This window comes from Siniperca chuatsi, linkage group LG19, assembly GCF_020085105.1.
Source record: "Siniperca chuatsi isolate FFG_IHB_CAS linkage group LG19, ASM2008510v1, whole genome shotgun sequence".
In the NCBI taxonomy this organism is placed as follows: domain Eukaryota; kingdom Metazoa; phylum Chordata; class Actinopteri; order Centrarchiformes; family Sinipercidae; genus Siniperca; species Siniperca chuatsi.
In genome coordinates, this window is record NC_058060.1 from 19,042,057 (window position 1) to 19,058,148 (window position 16,092).

The following is a 16,092-nucleotide window of genomic DNA, read 5'->3' on the forward strand; positions in this document are numbered from 1 at the left end:
GTGAAATGAAGCACAAATATTTGACACGTTTCAAATAATTCCCCCTTGAACCCACCTCTGGTTGTTTGCCCCAATGCTTTTTTCTTCATTAAAATGATTGTATTTTGGACATATCACACCACATATATGACCAATACTTACCCATCAATAAACTGAGCACAAATTACAATGTGAAATGTCTGACAAAGGGACACATAAAAACAACTTATGATACTAATACACAAAAATGTATTATTAAAGTCTTGATCTTGATTATTAAGGTCTTTACATATATATAAAGATTCAGCTCACTTCTTTAAATGGTTTCCAGTCTTAGCTTATCAAAGATATGTCGAACATGTCGAATGATAAGTAACAAGATATTGCAGTAGAGTAAAGCCATAGGTAGAAAGAGCGTCCCTATTACATAGTCGACAAGTTTATTTTTCAACTGTAAAATGCCCTACTCAGTACATATCTTGGTCATGATTCTGTAAAAAAAAAAAAAAACATAATCAAACATGTTTCTTTATGTTGTGTGTTTGTTAAACCTGCAATAACGGATCTTTTGGGCCTTTTGGGGGCAGCAGAAACACACTGTGAACACACCACTGACACTTCAACACTTTTTAAGTTCATATGATATGTTTGTTAGCAAACAGTGGCTTGACATCTAGGAGATATGGGACAACATTATCATTCATTTGGAGTTGTGTTTCTTGCAACTTGATGAATGTAAGTACAATAATTCACTCTCTTTTAACTAATATCTGGTGCTTTAGCTGCTAAATGCTCCACTATGTTCACCAGCTAGTCTATAAATGCGGCTGTCTGCTGTTTGGTGCTGAGCAGGAAGAGTACAGTGGGTTTTCATTGCTTTTTCTCTGAAAACAGCTGCCTGTTGTGAAATCTGATTTTTTTAAATTCTCAGATATTGGTATCTGCCTCAAAAACCCAGTATCGGTCAGGCTTCATTATTGTGGATTCCCTTTCATATTGTAATAAGTCTTGTCAATCATAGTATAATTTGTGAGCTCAATCCACCATTGTGAAAGAGTTTGCAATTTAGTAGATTTCCATTGACTGGTAATGTGTTTCCGAGCTGCCAATAGTGCTAAATCTATATATATGTTTTATAATGTGAATTCCAAGTATCTTGTCTAGTAGTATCTAATCAAAATTGAGGATTTAAAGACATATCATAATACATGCACAGGGATAAAACATCAGACTATGAGGTGACAAGACAAAAACGTGCAAAAAAACTTTTTGCTTTGTACAGCGCCAACAGAAAAATTCTGAAATAATTTATTTATTACGCTCAGTTGTGGTTGTGACATTGTGAGTTCGACTCTCAACCTGGTTGCACGGCTTCCCCTTTCTGTTACATTTGTCCTGTAAAATCAGCATAACTCTCATCAGATACATGATAAATGACTGCAATGTTGTAATAACTTCCAGTGATTGTTTGAGGGGAAAAGCCATAACAGAGAACACTGTGGTGATAACAGAGCATGATAATGATTTATCTTGCTACATTATGCTGTTTTAACCTCTCGCAGTAAAGGAGAGGCAAACACAGAGCCAGGTGGTTGCTGAGGTGTGATAAAGCAGGGTGTTATTTCTCCCACGTAGGCCCTTCCTATTCTCTCCAAGATGCTGGTTCGTGTGCTCATCAGATCTACCACTCATATTCGGCATGCTAGATTAACAGATAGAGAGATACGTATCTCACTCATGAATGAAACAGAAAAACAAGATAAATGCCCGCCATCAGCTACTGAATTTCTATTTTGTAAACTTGTTTTTAGTCTTAAGCAATGTCGAGTTTGTTAACAACAGGAAAATGAATCTTTGTGTCGTCCTTTTACCCCGTAAATGTTACAAATGTCAGTTCTTAAGACGTTGAGCAGGAAAATGTAGTTATGCAGATAGAATGTCCCTGACCTCTTGTTGTTTCTATCCACTTGAACACAGGAATGTTTGATTGGTTGAAACAGATAGCTGTGTGTTTAAAGGGCAGTGGGGCTTTTCGGCTCACTGACTCGACGGCTCCAGGAAGGTTTAGGGGTTTGACCTGGACATATTTATGCTCAGGGTTCACAGCAGAGTGCACAGGTTCATCTGAGTGATGCTCTGACTCAAGTAGAGTTGGATTCTAATTAGTGCTGAAATTATTAGTTGATTAATCAATTAGTCAAGCAACAGAAAATTAACTGTTAGCATTTGATTTATCACTGAAGTCATTTATGAAGCAAAATTGGCAAACATTTGCCTTTTTCTGTTTTATATGACTGTAAATTGAATATTTTTGAATTTGGGACTGTTAGACAAAACAAACTTTTTGAGGACGTCACGTTGTAATGGGTATTTTCTCTATTTTCTGACAATTTATAGACTAAAATCTTCTCCCAATTTTTTTTTTTGCAAAGTGTAATTCACAAAACATTCAGGTAGCAATTTAACTAATTATATAATAATATAATATCTGAAAAATTAGTATTGGAATGTTTTGAGTCTGACTGGTAACCAAAGTACAGACCAAAATATGTCCATAGCAGAGAGTATCGAAAACTGTCAAGTATCTAAAGCAGTTAAGAGTCTTAGTGACTCATTTTTTGATAAGATATTTTGTGATCTAAATCAGGAATTTATTTTTAAGGCAACATTATACACATATGGATGAAGAAGTTTGGCACATTTAATTAATTAATTTAAAAAGGCGGTTCTGTAAATAAACAGGGCTATATTCAAACTAAGGTATAGAAAATGTTACTGTTTTAGTATTAGAACTGAAACTGATCGTATTGGCAGCAGTCTCAAACATTTTAAACAATATCCAGCTCGAGTATTAAGTATCTGAGTTACCTAATGACCGTATTGCTTCAGTATACACAAACAATTATGATTTATTAAAATGGCATTATTAATTGTTGGTGTATTGATATGATGTAGAAGAATGACAATGCCAAATCTACTTCAATGTGTTTCAAGGAAATAGCCTCATATATGGCCTGTGGAAAAATTTTTTTTTTAGAGGTAATGGAGTGACTTTTAATAAATAAATGGGTCTGTATTCCTCGAAGCAAGTTATTAAAACATTCTCTTGTTTTAATATCTGTCTCAAAACTAAAGGCTAGTATTATATTTGAGTTTTATTTCTTAAGTAGTAAGGCACTCATGAGGCATTAAGGCATTCTTACGGATTTGAATTTGATAAAGTGTTATTGAAACCCCGCCCTCGACTCAAGGATTGTTAATTAACGTCTCTGACTTCCAGTGTAAATTGATGTGAAAACAACACTCCTTCACACATGTATACGGTATATAACCCTCACACTCACTCATCCATGTTCACCCGACTCTGTCCTGCAGGTAGACGTGAGATCAGAGCCTCATTTCGGAGGAATCACTATTGATGGGTAAAAGCCTTATGTAATGAGGCTGCCCAACACTTCCCATGCTTATCACATCCCAGTCAGAGCAGCTTCTTAATGCAGTTGTCGTTTTGCAATCTCTCTCCCGCTGGCCTTATAAATCTGCAGCTTTGTCACTGTGACAATGGGAGCGAGGACAGCGGGGCTAGTGTAATCTTGTAGCCCGGGTACAAACTGAAACACAACTGCAAAACCAACTGCTATATTTGAAAGACACAGCGTCTGCAGAAACCAAACACTTTCTAATCTTTTGTGAAGGCTTCATAATGCTTATCATGTCCCAGTTACGTACAAAAGTGCAGGACTTTGTCAAGGTTGATTCTCTTTGTGGAAGTTTTTTGTTTACAGGACTAAGCCTTTTTTAAATTAAAATTGGTTATATTTTTACAGCACAACAAGATATAAAATTCTTCGTTTCTGATTTTGAATTATCAGCAGAGCTTCATGAAAGGTGCTGAATAACTTGGACTATGTTGTGTCCTGTTTTGTGTTTGTTTTGCAGCAGTTCTCCCCTCTGTATCCATCTACTCTGCTAACCCACCTTGCTGTCCTACATTCCTCTTAGTGTGGAGCTTTAACTGCTCCATTAGAAAATTAATAAGTGAGATGTGATGGGGTCTGATCTGTCTGATATCTGCTCATGAGCCTGTGTGACCTTGTGTGACCTTGTGTGTCCTTTGTAAGGGTTCGAACCTCTTACGCTCTTGAAAGTCGAGATCCTGGCAGCAGTTTAAATTAGATAATGTGGCATATGACGGGCATTAATTTGAGAAATGCTCCAGACAAGTTAACACGATTATGTCTGATGATTAAAAATCTATCAAGCAGATATACGCGGCCATCTAACTTGGAAATTTAGAGGGTTGAGTTGCACATTTCCCATCCCCTGTTTGACTTGGCTGGTGCCATCACGTTTTTCTTCACGCTGAGCGGACATGCACACACTGTCCGAGACGCTGACCTGATTGTGTGCTGCACATGTGACATCCTGGGGCAATAGAAAGAGAAAGAGACGTGGGAGGTGGACTGTAGATCAGCTTGTTTAGCTGGTGGAGGTCAGCAGACGGTCAGTGGCTGAGGCCCCGACACTGACCAGACAGGAAACAGGGAGAGTGCGAGATGGCTCATTGAGCAGCGAGTGGTCTCCATGGTTGTTCAGTGTATTCGCTGTAAAGTCTGGTTTGCTTTGATGTTCTCATTAGCGCATGTTTGTGAAACGGAACAGTGTTTTATAGATGAAAAACGATAAATTAATGGTAAAAGAAAAAAAAGCAGAAAGCAGTGTTATAATGTCCTCTGTGGTTCCAGAGGGAGCCGTCCAATAAAAAATAACCCTGATAATGTCATCAAGGTTATCTGAGCTTGGGCTTGAGACTTAGGAAATGTTTAACAGAAAGCCTGAATTGCAAACTGAAAGTGTGGAGTTTGAAACAAGTGGGCATTCAGGAGGCAGGCAGGGTCTGAAGAAAAATGCTGTTCAGTTGCATTATGGGAAATGTAGGATCCAGTGTTGCTGTGTTGCTTCTATAATCTATCTCTTATGGAAGTGCAGTACACAATCTACCCCTTTAACCTTTTTAAGAAGTTTCTACTCAATGTCCACTTATTAGCTTTTTCTGGAGCTTTCAACTGTAGTCTCACAGTCTTCATTAGGGTACAGAAATGATAAGAGGTGGGATGGCCTCCCTGATCTTTTTCTGGCTGTCCACTGACTCAGATGTCAGAGGTCAGATGATGTACGGTTGTAATACTTGAAAAATATGTGTGATCCTAGAGAATAGTATGATTCTAAAATAATTTTTTCATTGTTGAGTCATCTATTGATTTTTTTTATTAGTTCATTAAAAGTTGTCTGTGAAATGACAAAAATAATGACAAATTAAGAGAAAGAATAATGTCTTAAAATGTACTCAAACTCAAAGTAATTAAGCAGTTAAATTGTCACATTTAGAAGCTGTAACCAACCAATGAAGGCTATTTTTTACTTGACTATGACTTAATATTACTCAATAAGTAGAAAAGAAAGAGGGGGGGAAAGCACATTTTCTGACAATTGACTGTTGAACTGACAAATCTTTTCAGCAGTAGTTACTAGCCACCTCATCTAAATTGCAAACTGTAAAGTAATCTAAGACTATTTATTTAATTATAAGACATTGAACACCTATGTCAAACACTTAACGGGGTGCATCTTTTTCCCTTATTCACACACCCACATTGCAGAGTGAGAAATGATTTCTCTTCCCTTTACCACAACATTTCATTCCAACTCTTTGATCCTGCTCCTCTTTGATGCCAGTGAAATCTCTGAGAGAGAGAGAAAGCACAAAGAAGCCTGTACTCATTTACATACAGTACACAGACACCTAGCAAGTATCCAGTACAGCGTAATGCAGATTACTTGGGTGTAGCCTTTGCTAGCAGAATCTGCTCATTAAATATTAATGTGGTGCGGCGTATCGGCTCATCGTCGAGGTATGAGGCGAGATACTGACGTGTAGGAGACAAAGCTCTTTGTTACTGTGAGGCTGGGACCCACACACAGTCTCAGACAAAGACGCTCTTTCATATAAGATGTCTCTGCAGGGACAATCACACTGAAAGAGCTGCCGTACTGTAGTTTAGTCCTCTCTTAATCCTCCCTCTGTCCGTTCTCCCTCTGTCTGACTCGTCACTCACCTTTTCTCATTTTGAGATAATTCGCTGGCCTTGTGCCAAATGTAAGAGATCCTAGTCTGATTCTGGGCAATCAAACTGCAAATAGTCCAGCCAATGTTTGTAATCATGTTGTAGAGGAGAAATCCTCGACTTGGATTTTAGCTTCAAGTCTAACCTCATTGATTTAAATGGAGTGGACAAAAAGTACAATTCAGAAGCAGCACAAACTGCAGCTTCCAAAATGACCATAAAGTTGAATCAACGCCTCTCTTAAACAGTTCCAACAAAAAAGGAACATTATAACCTTCATGAAGGGAAGATTTATTGCTGGGTTGTTAGACTGCATTTATGGACCCCAGAAAGACTAGCAAACACGTTAGCAGAAACTAATGGGAATCCCATAAACAGTAAACAATAAAATGAAGGTGTCAAAGCAGAAACTTCAAGTAGGAAACTGCAAGTAGGAAGAGAGGGAAGTGATCAGTCACCTGTCAGAGTTCTGTTCTCCTACTTTTGGTGGCCATCATTAAAAGTGGACCAAGTTACACTGAAGAAGCTCTTACAACAGATCTTACAATAGCAGGTTTCTCTGTTTCGTTACTTGAAATATCTCTGAAGTAGTATTTTTCTTTTACAAATCAAAATAAAGAGAATATCATACCAACAACACCAACATGTGAGTGAGAAATACACAGGAATAAATTGTGTGGCGAGGTAATGAGAGGTTAGTGACATCCTTCAAGATCCAGTTTTACCCAGCTCAGATGTAGAGTTAACAAACTTCAGAATAGAAGTTGGTGTTGTTTTGACATGAACACACGATCCCTAAATCCCTTTCCACACCCTAAACCCACCTCCCTTCCAGCAGCCAATCGCAGCCGAGCATCCAGTGTGCTGTTTACGAGTCTCACGCTACCACGACCAGGCAACAGACCTCGCTAAACCTCCTGGGACGTACACACTGGGACTGCGGACCGAGTGTTTCTCAACATCTAGAGAAAATAAACCACAGCTGAGCCCTGACGCCAGAGGGGAACTGACATGATTCCCTCCTGATAGCTATTGAAGCAAAGAAATTCCCCCTGTTGTCAGCGAGTCAGAGCATTGTGTTCCAGCTCTGTAATACCAGTAATCAGATTATCATCTCATGTAGAGCGGGAGTAGTGAGATTATATGTCATGTCTCCTCTGCTGCCCACCTTGCCTGTAAAGAAAACCCTGCAGAGAGCTTTACAACTGCACTGTACTGTACGTTGAGCAATAAACAAACCACAGTGGCTAAAAACATTTGGTGGAACAATTCTTTTTTTCTTGAGGCTGGTTTATTTCATGAAAATATCTGCGGCGTCTGAAAAGTCTGAATACAAAATCAGAATATTTATTTAAGCAGCTTTTGTGGTCGCTCTGATTGCTGTTTGTCCTCTGCTTGTTTGGTTCGGCTAACAAACCTCCTCCTGTGAAAGACGTTTTTGACATGTCATGAAACGTAGTACAAGTGGGGCTCTGTAGACTATATCACTGGTTAGCATTTAGCAGTAATAAGTAGGAATTGAGGTGGAGAGAGAAGCATAAATAATAGTTGTTCAGTCGCTACCCCGTCACAGACGCCCAGCTGACATTTAAGACCACAGACATGATGGAGTGTCAGGTATGCTTGCTGTTTTTCTAAATGTCTAAAATGTCTGAATACAGCCCAGTTTACATATAGGCCTGTCTTCTATGAAAGATGCAGGCTCAGGTTAGAGCAGAGTGAACATAGAGGGAGGAGTGCATTTTATTAAATTCAACAGGAAATTGTTACAGTGCAGATTTCAACAAGCAATATGTTGTAGATCTACTTTACATCTGGTTGAAAGAGATCCACTGTATTTGTTTTTGAGCTTGAACTATGTGCACTTTTAGTCAGGAGTTGTTTTCATGGTTTGGGTCCCTTAGTTTCACTTCAGGGATATTTTAAAGAGCAACTTAACATCCTTGTCTTGTTTTTGCTGACCTCCAGTCATTGAAATGTCCCCTGTGGAGTTTCTGACCACTTGCAGAACTATGGAGCAAAGTTTTTATGAATGGGTCCCCGGTTTGCTTGGGGACATACATGGATGGAAAGAAGTGTAGCAATGCGCCAGCGAAAAAAACAGTAAAAAACCCCCAAAAAAAACCTGCCCTGGGAGCTTGAGAGTATATATATATATGTGCAAAAATTTCAAAACAAATATACAAAGTAGTGAAGGTGTATTAAAGAATAAAAAAAGACCATTGAAGAATTTAGAAGAGGGATATAGAAGGTGGGATAAAGGACGTTGAATAACGATTACTTTTACAGGCAGGTAGAGCATAGTGACTGAAGGCAGCAATGGGAATTCACTTGCTAAGATGTGGTCTGGAGGGTTCAGTTAATATGCACATTGATTTCCCGATGATTTGATGGTCACAAAAAGAACCCAGATCCCTCTGTCTGACACCAACAATCTCAACAACATTGTTCAGACTGTTTCTGTCCTTGACTTTTCTTTTATCTGCTGTTGAGCAAGTAAATAAAAGTAAAGGTCAATAGACCCTCAATGAAACAAAAATGACTAAGAATAACTGAACTGACTGACTCATCGTGAAAACCTGCTCTCTGTGACGTAATCTCTGATATGTATAAAATCAATAATTAACTTTTATGTCACATTTTCATTATTAAGCTAATGTATAACTGCATAGTATGTTAATTACTCAAAATATAAGGTGACTATTTTCAGTTTCGGCAACCACAAGCTGATGCCTGGTTGCTAGCCTGGCAGCCCTGTACTTCATTGATCCCTGGAGGAAATCAAAAAAGTCAGAGGTCAGGGTCCTGGAGTTGGTAAAGATTTCTTGTTGCAGACCTCAATCTAGTGATGTGTGGAAAAACACTGGTCAAAAAACTGCCGTAGCAAAACCTTGGAAATCCTGGGACAGCTATTGAATTGAGTTAAACTGCCTTCCTCTGGAAGTGACACCAATTCTCCAATAATTTCACAAGATGCTGGATTAGTAAGAATTGAGGGTTTTGCGTCATGGTTAACACTTATTAGCAATGGACTTTAAACACGAATCCAGTCTCCCTACTCACCGCAACACCTCTCCTGCTGCATAAAAGTATCAGGAGGTTACATCAGGTCAGCCCAGCTGAGGCAGCAATATCCTGTGATGAGCAGTCTATAGCTCTTTGCCGCTGTTACATAAACGCTGATGGAGCCTTGGGCTGTGTGCGTCTGCCAGATTATAGACCCAGCCACTGCCACTTCACTCCACTCCATTCTTTGCTCCCGTTTTTTCTTTGTAGTTCTTGGAGCTCCGGTGCCATCCTCCTCCATCTTGTGGCCCTGTGTCTCATCTCTCTAAATCCCTCATCCACATTCAATCCCCTCACTTCTCCCTCTCTGTCTCATGCTAATCCATCTCTTCCCTCTTTACACAAGCTGCTGCTCATCCTATCACCCCTCTTTACTCTTCATCCTCATGTTATAGCTAGCTGGCAGCATTTAACATAACCTCAGTACCGAGAATCATCTTCCATCTATCAACGCTAATGCCTTCTTGTGCTCTAATGGATGGAAAACTGAATTTGATGGTGTTTAAATAGAAATAATGCCTCATAGACAGTAGATTCAGCTTTTTATTAGTGAAGCTACCACTGTCAGATATACAGTCACAGCAGGGGTGATGTCTAATCATTTCAGACATGCTTCTTTTGTTGAGTAGCTGATTTCAGCTGATTTATATATACCTGTCTTGGTACCTCAATTATACTGTCATAAGAAATTGTATTAGCATTGCTTCTGTATTTGAGCGGCAGAATTGAATTGTGCACCTGACCACGTTTTGCTTAAAGCTGCTATTTAGTTATTTTTTTTAAATATTAACAATGGATCAAATTACTACAGCTATATAAAAGGGGTCGGTTGTAGTCATGAAGCCACAGATAATTATCAACTCTGCAGTTCCCCTTAGCTCTACAGAACGTTTTAGCATCTTTCAGCTCAATGTTTTGGTTTTATGGACCCCAACTTTACTGTTTTGGTTCACTCTCGCCACTATCATAGAGTCGTCACCAAACAGCAGACAGACAAAGTTAACGAGTAGCTGGTGAACATAGTGGAGCATTTAGCAGCTAAAGAGCCAGATATTTCCAGCAGAAATGGTAGAGACCAAAAACAGAGCTAGAAGAGAGAGAATATTGGACTTGCATTCATCAGATGGAAACAAACATGACTCCAAATGAATGCTAATGTTGCTCAGTATCTGGATGTGTAAATAGGCAACTGTTTGCTAACAAGTTTACCATATCGATTTTATAAGATGCTTGTTATGGCTGTCCCAAAGTGGTAAAATTAATGCAGGTTTAATGTAGTCTTTGTTGTACAAAATTAGTCCTATATATGTTTCTGTCTGCCCCCCGCAGGTGAGCCAAGGTAATGTCCCAGGTGTGGAAAGTGCCTCTCTGGCCATGGACACAGAGGAGGGCGTGGAGGTGGTGTGGAACGAGGTGCTCTTCTCTGACAAGAAGGTCTTCAAAGCACAGGAGGTATTGTGGCTCTTATTCCCTACAGCCAAATCAGGCAGTATTTACTGTTGTTTAACTAAATTGTGGTTTTAGAGAGAATTTGGTGATTAGGGCTGCAACTAATGATTGTATTATTTAACTTTATTTTTATTGCTATTTTCATACAAAATGAGTGTGTTGACATGGGCACCACAATACTTGTAGAGGAACAGGGTCTTCCAATGACATAATATGGGTTAAATTTCATAGTCACACATATATAGTCAATTTTTCCAGTATTTTACACATTGTTCATATCTTGGTCATAAGACAAAGGTCAATTTCTCGATATATTTTATTTAATTGACAGTCCAGCGCTTTGAGTTTATTGGGGATTTTACCCAGGTAAAATATAAACATTTTTTCATGATCTGTTCAGCAATCCCTTGCCAATATGAAGAAATTAAAGAACAAGTCTGAAAATAAACTATAAAAATGTTCTGCCACCACACTGCCTCCAGCATTTGTTTTGTCCCTGAAAACCTCTTTATATAAATTTCAAATGTAGAGTCACAAAATATCATATTATGTTTTTCAAGCAGATTTCTCACCAGGACCTTGACTTGGAGGTCTTTCGTGATTACTTTTATTATTGATGTATCTGCCGATTATTTTCTTCATAACTGTTTGGTCTATAAAATGTCAAAAAATAGTAAAAAATGCACAAGTTCCCAGAGTCTAAGTTGACAAATTAAAGTTGCTTATTTTGTTTGACTAAGTGTCCAAAACTCAAAGGTATTCATTCAGTTAATTAACCAAGGGCACTGAGAAAACCAGCAAATATTAACATTTTAGAAGTTTGAAATTATGAACGTCATTTTTGCTTTAAACATTACTCATCAATTATCTAAATTGTTGCTGATTAATTTACTGATGACGTAATCGACTGATAGTTTTAGCTTTATTGGTAAAGGCCAAGGTACTGATATTTGACTTTATTTGTGGCATGATGTAATGTGAAGGTGTGTTCCCATGTGTGTTTTTTAGGAGAAGATCAAAGAGATGTTTGAGAACCTGATGCAGGTGGAACACCCCAACATTGTCAAGTTCCACAAGTACTGGCTGGACATGAAGGAGAGTCAGGCGCGGGTATGATTCTTTTATCCTCTCTGGTCTTTCTTTCTCTTTCTGTCCTCTTTTTTTTTCACACTTGTGAATTAACAGTTTTCCCTCCTCCATCTGTGGCCCACAGGTTATATTCATCACAGAATACATGTCGTCGGGCAGCCTCAAGCAATTTCTGAAGAAAACTAAGAAGAACCACAAGACTATGAATGTGAAGGTTAGTGGTCACATACTGTATTGGTGTGCTTACTCAGTCTGTCCTATGGTGGTGGCACAGGGTACTGCAGTCCAATCGCTATTCAGATCCATATTTCTAGCAGGATTAGAGATGATGTAACAGGACACCCTGGTGGCTCAATCTGCTCAGGCATATATTTTATCCTTGCAATGTTGTGGGTTTGAAACCTGCTTTTTCTCCAGCAGCTCTTTTCTCTCTTTTGGCTTCTACATCTGCTGTTTTTCATTCAATAATGCAAAGCCATAAATTGCAAAAAAGTGTTGTGTGTGTTCCTGAGAATGAGGGAGAAATAATGTATTATAATGTATTATAGTGTATTACAGCGCAGTATAAATATCCATATGCCCTCAGTGGAGCAAATTTGTGTCTTTAGAGGATTCATGTTGCTCTGTTGCGCTACATTTTAGGCCTGGAAGAGATGGTGCACCCAGATTCTCTCTGCCCTCAGGTACTGACTGATTTCTTCCCCAGGATTTTATCATGAGAGATTTCCATTATCAAAGCCATCACATTAACCAGACATTTAATTGTTTGCTGGCAGTTATCTGCACTCTTGTGACCCACCAATAATCCATGGCAACCTGACGTGCGACACCATCTTCATTCAGCACAACGGCCTCATCAAGATCGGCTCAGGTCTGCTCCCAGCGGGGCTTTTTATGTTACTACAACCAGCACTGGCCACCCATGTTGTGGACTGTGGAGACGGTGGATTTCTGGATTCACTAAATGAATCTCTGCAGTTTGACTAAATAGAATAAATATCTCAATTATGCTTAATTTTCTTTCCACAGTGTGGCATCGGCTATTTGTTAATGGTAAGAAATAGATAATTTTGTATGTTAGATATGTTTTCATTGGTGTCATCTCTGTCCATCAGTTTATTCCAGCTAATCTGTCCTTGTTGTTTGTCTTCTCTAACCAGTGTTTCCAGATGCCAGTGTCCATGGTAAAGGGAGGCAGCATCGCGATGAGCAGAGGAATCTTCATTTTTTTGCTCCAGAATATGGAGGTACGTGTGATGGAGCGCAGCTTGTGTGTAGCTTTCTGCTCCTTGTTTTCTATCAAATCCCTCTTCATTCATTCTTTACTGAATGATTCACCCCAAAGTGAAAATTCAGTCATTACCTCCTTAGCCTAATGTGACTTTAAACTCCACTGATGTTTCCAAAATCAGACAGCAAGTTAGCCCCTGCTGTTCCATGCTGTCCTTTTCCCACACTATCTTTACATAGCTCTAAAATAAGCATTTTGCAGTGAAATCCAAATGTTTTGTTGACAGCAGCGTGTAGAAAACATCAGAGAGTTGTGGGAATTCTGACCAAATGACTGTAATTGTAGGAGATGATGAGGTAAATGTCTGGATTATTGGAGCCACAGTGAAATCGACTGGCCACAAAACATTTGTATTACTCCACACAGATTATTTGGAGGCATTCGATGGGGTGTTTTGTGCTTCTTTTAGAAGTAAAAGAAGCACAAAACAAAAAGATACAGACTAAATAATAACTACATTTTCATTTTAGGTAAGCTTCTCCTTCAAGTTATCTAAGTGTCTCACCTCCCTCATCTTTGCTTCTCCTTTTCTGTTTCTAGCTGGCGAAGATGATTATGCCATAGACATTTTCTCCTTTGGCATCTGTGCTCTAGAGGTGAGAGAAACAGATCTGTAAGATTCCCCTCTTTGTGTGTGCGTGTGTGTTCATGTGTGATTGTGTTAACAGATTATTTGTACCCCTAGATGGCAGTACTGGAGATCCAGGCCAATGGAGATACTGCTGTGTCCAAGGAGGCCATCGTCAATGCAGGTCAATCTCTGGAAGACCCTCTCATGAGAGTGAGTCTCACAAATACTTCATGTCCTAAATATACAGCAGTGCAACCAATGGAAACATGGAGATAAAGACAAACTGTCCCACATTACTCCTTCAACACTCGCCTACACATACCACCTTGCTTCTAGGTTTATTTGTTTTAGAGTGAATGTTTCTGTAAAACCAGGAAATCCAATGCAGAACACAGAGTGATGCATAGTAAACTGGGTCATACTGAACAGTCATGTAGTTATGTGTTGGACTCACTGTCTCATGGCTTTCTGCAGGAGTTCACCCAGTCATGTTTGCGCCATGAAGCTAAGCTCCGTCCTACGGCTCACGACCTTCTGTTCCACCGAGTCTTGTTCGAGGTCCACTCCCTCAAACTGCTCGCCGCCCACTGCCTCATCAACAACCAGTGTGAGTTTCTCACCTCCTCCATCATGGGTTATACAATATATTTGCTAGCTTTAGCATACAGTCGAGTAATTTAAGGTCTAAAAAAATATGATTTTGAAAAGATACATCTGTTGCAATTCAGAATATATATTGAAAGCAAAAAAAAGAACACTTACTGTCGAATAAAATCAGTTTACTAATTTCCAAACTTGCATCTCGTCTTGCATCGACAGACTTGCTTCCAGAAAACTGTGTGGAGGAGAAAACCAAGTCCTTTGACCCCAACGCCGTCATGGCAGAGATTAAACATGAAGATAGACAGGGAGTTCAGCTCAAGTAAAATCACACGAGCACCTCGTATCTTTTTCTACTTGTCAGTATCCTATGACATATCAAGCACAACACTCACTGTGCTCTTCTGTGTGTTTCTTCATGTCCTATAGATATTCCCACGTGTCCCCTTTGGAACTTGACAAGTTTCTGGAGGATGTCAAGTAAGTGGAACTACAGTATATGACTAATTTTGTATCAGTGTAATTACCATGTGACTGCAGCATGAAGTTCAACAACCTTTCCTCCCCTAAGGAATGGGATTTACCCCTTGATGAACTTCGCCTCGTCTCGGCCTCACCCCGTCCCTCGCGCCCTCTCCTTGTCTCAGGAGCAGGTTGAGACGGTCAAGACGCCGACTCCTGAACCCCAGGAGACGGAAACAAGGAAGGTTAGACTTTCAGACATCACCACAAAAGTGTAGAGCAAACATTTCTACGTTGTCTGAGGTTATATACCACTAAACTACAGGCAGAAACAATACTTATGTGATGTTGGAGTGGGTAAAATGGAGGAATATGTTTACAGTCTACTTTCTGCAATGTGGCAAGAATGCAAGATTGGGGATACAACATAATGTACCACTGAAGTTGTTTACTCATAAAAAGACCTCCCTTTTGGTTGTTTCTGGTTTAGCATCATTAGTGCCCCTACATTGAATATGTGTCGTTACCAAAGATGTTAGGACAGTATTGTTGTGCCTATTGCTTATATAAAATATGTAATAGGACCTGCGTGTGTTTGTGGGCATGTCAGTTTATTATTATTATTACTATTATGCCCGTTTATTATCACCCAAAACATATTAAACATATTTTTGCTGTGTCCCCATTTTGCTGTGTTTATTACTCTCTGATTGTTTTTTGTCGGTTGGTGTTGTAGGTTGTTCAGATGCACTGTAATTTGGAGTCAAATGAAGAAGGGACCAAAACTCATGTGAGTCGCATAGTATTACAGGTACTTTGCACATTTTAGTATGAACTCTTTTGTTAGGCTCCTTAATAATCAAGCATGTTGGTCTTTTTGCCAGTAACATCTCTGTACCATTGAAGTACAGCATTTATTTTAGAAGACCAGTCAGTTATGGTGGTTAAACATAAATCCGGCTTGACTTAAATTTGACTTTTTGATCTCTCCCTAGCTCTCTTTGTTTCTGAAGATGGATGACAAACTTCATAGGCAGCTTAGCTGTGACATCCTTCCAAGTAAGTTGACCAGAACTTTGCATTGAAGGATAAGGACAGCATTTTTCGATATTTTTTTTATTGCCTACAAATTCCCTGAAAAGACCAAAGCCACCAAAGCATCAGTCTGTCTCTCATTACCTTCTGACTTCCCCAGCCTTTCTGTGGCCTTTCTGAGGCTCTCAGACCCAAGTCCATTGGTTCCTAATAAAAACATAAATCCTTAAAAAAGCTCACAAATTATAATTTAATTTATTTATTTATTTTTTTAAAGCTCAGTATTTAAATCAGCTGGAAAGCTGGATTGATTCATTGTGAATTTGGGTCTTTTATGGGATTTGTTGACAATAATAAAAATCACCATACTTATCCTTTACTCTATAGGTTCATTTTCATCACAGATTTTTGTAACTGAAATATTT

At 39.0% G+C, this 16,092-nt stretch overlaps 1 protein-coding gene across 4 annotated transcripts in view; it reads left to right on the forward strand.

Moving 5' to 3' along the window:
- LOC122866349 (nuclear receptor-binding protein 2-like) overlaps window positions 1–16,092 on the forward strand; it is a 42,959-nt gene that overhangs the window by 24,309 nt on the left and 2,558 nt on the right. The window contains exons 2-16 of one of the 4 annotated variants that reach the window (XM_044175887.1): window positions 10,500–10,622; window positions 11,628–11,729; window positions 11,833–11,922; window positions 12,351–12,391; window positions 12,485–12,579; window positions 12,738–12,761; window positions 12,869–12,955; window positions 13,540–13,595; window positions 13,685–13,780; window positions 14,045–14,177; window positions 14,390–14,492; window positions 14,600–14,650; window positions 14,742–14,877; window positions 15,369–15,443; window positions 15,628–15,691. In XM_044175887.1, coding sequence (XP_044031822.1) covers window positions 10,500–10,622; window positions 11,628–11,729; window positions 11,833–11,922; window positions 12,351–12,391; window positions 12,485–12,579; window positions 12,738–12,761; window positions 12,869–12,955; window positions 13,540–13,595; window positions 13,685–13,780; window positions 14,045–14,177; window positions 14,390–14,492; window positions 14,600–14,650; window positions 14,742–14,877; window positions 15,369–15,443; window positions 15,628–15,691 — 1,276 coding nt within the window. The remainder of the gene's footprint in view (window positions 1–10,499; window positions 10,623–11,627; window positions 11,730–11,832; window positions 11,923–12,350; window positions 12,392–12,484; window positions 12,580–12,737; window positions 12,762–12,868; window positions 12,956–13,539; window positions 13,596–13,684; window positions 13,781–14,044; window positions 14,178–14,389; window positions 14,493–14,599; window positions 14,651–14,741; window positions 14,878–15,368; window positions 15,444–15,627; window positions 15,692–16,092) is intronic. The other 3 variants (XM_044175888.1, XM_044175889.1, XM_044175890.1) reach the window with 3 other exon arrangements.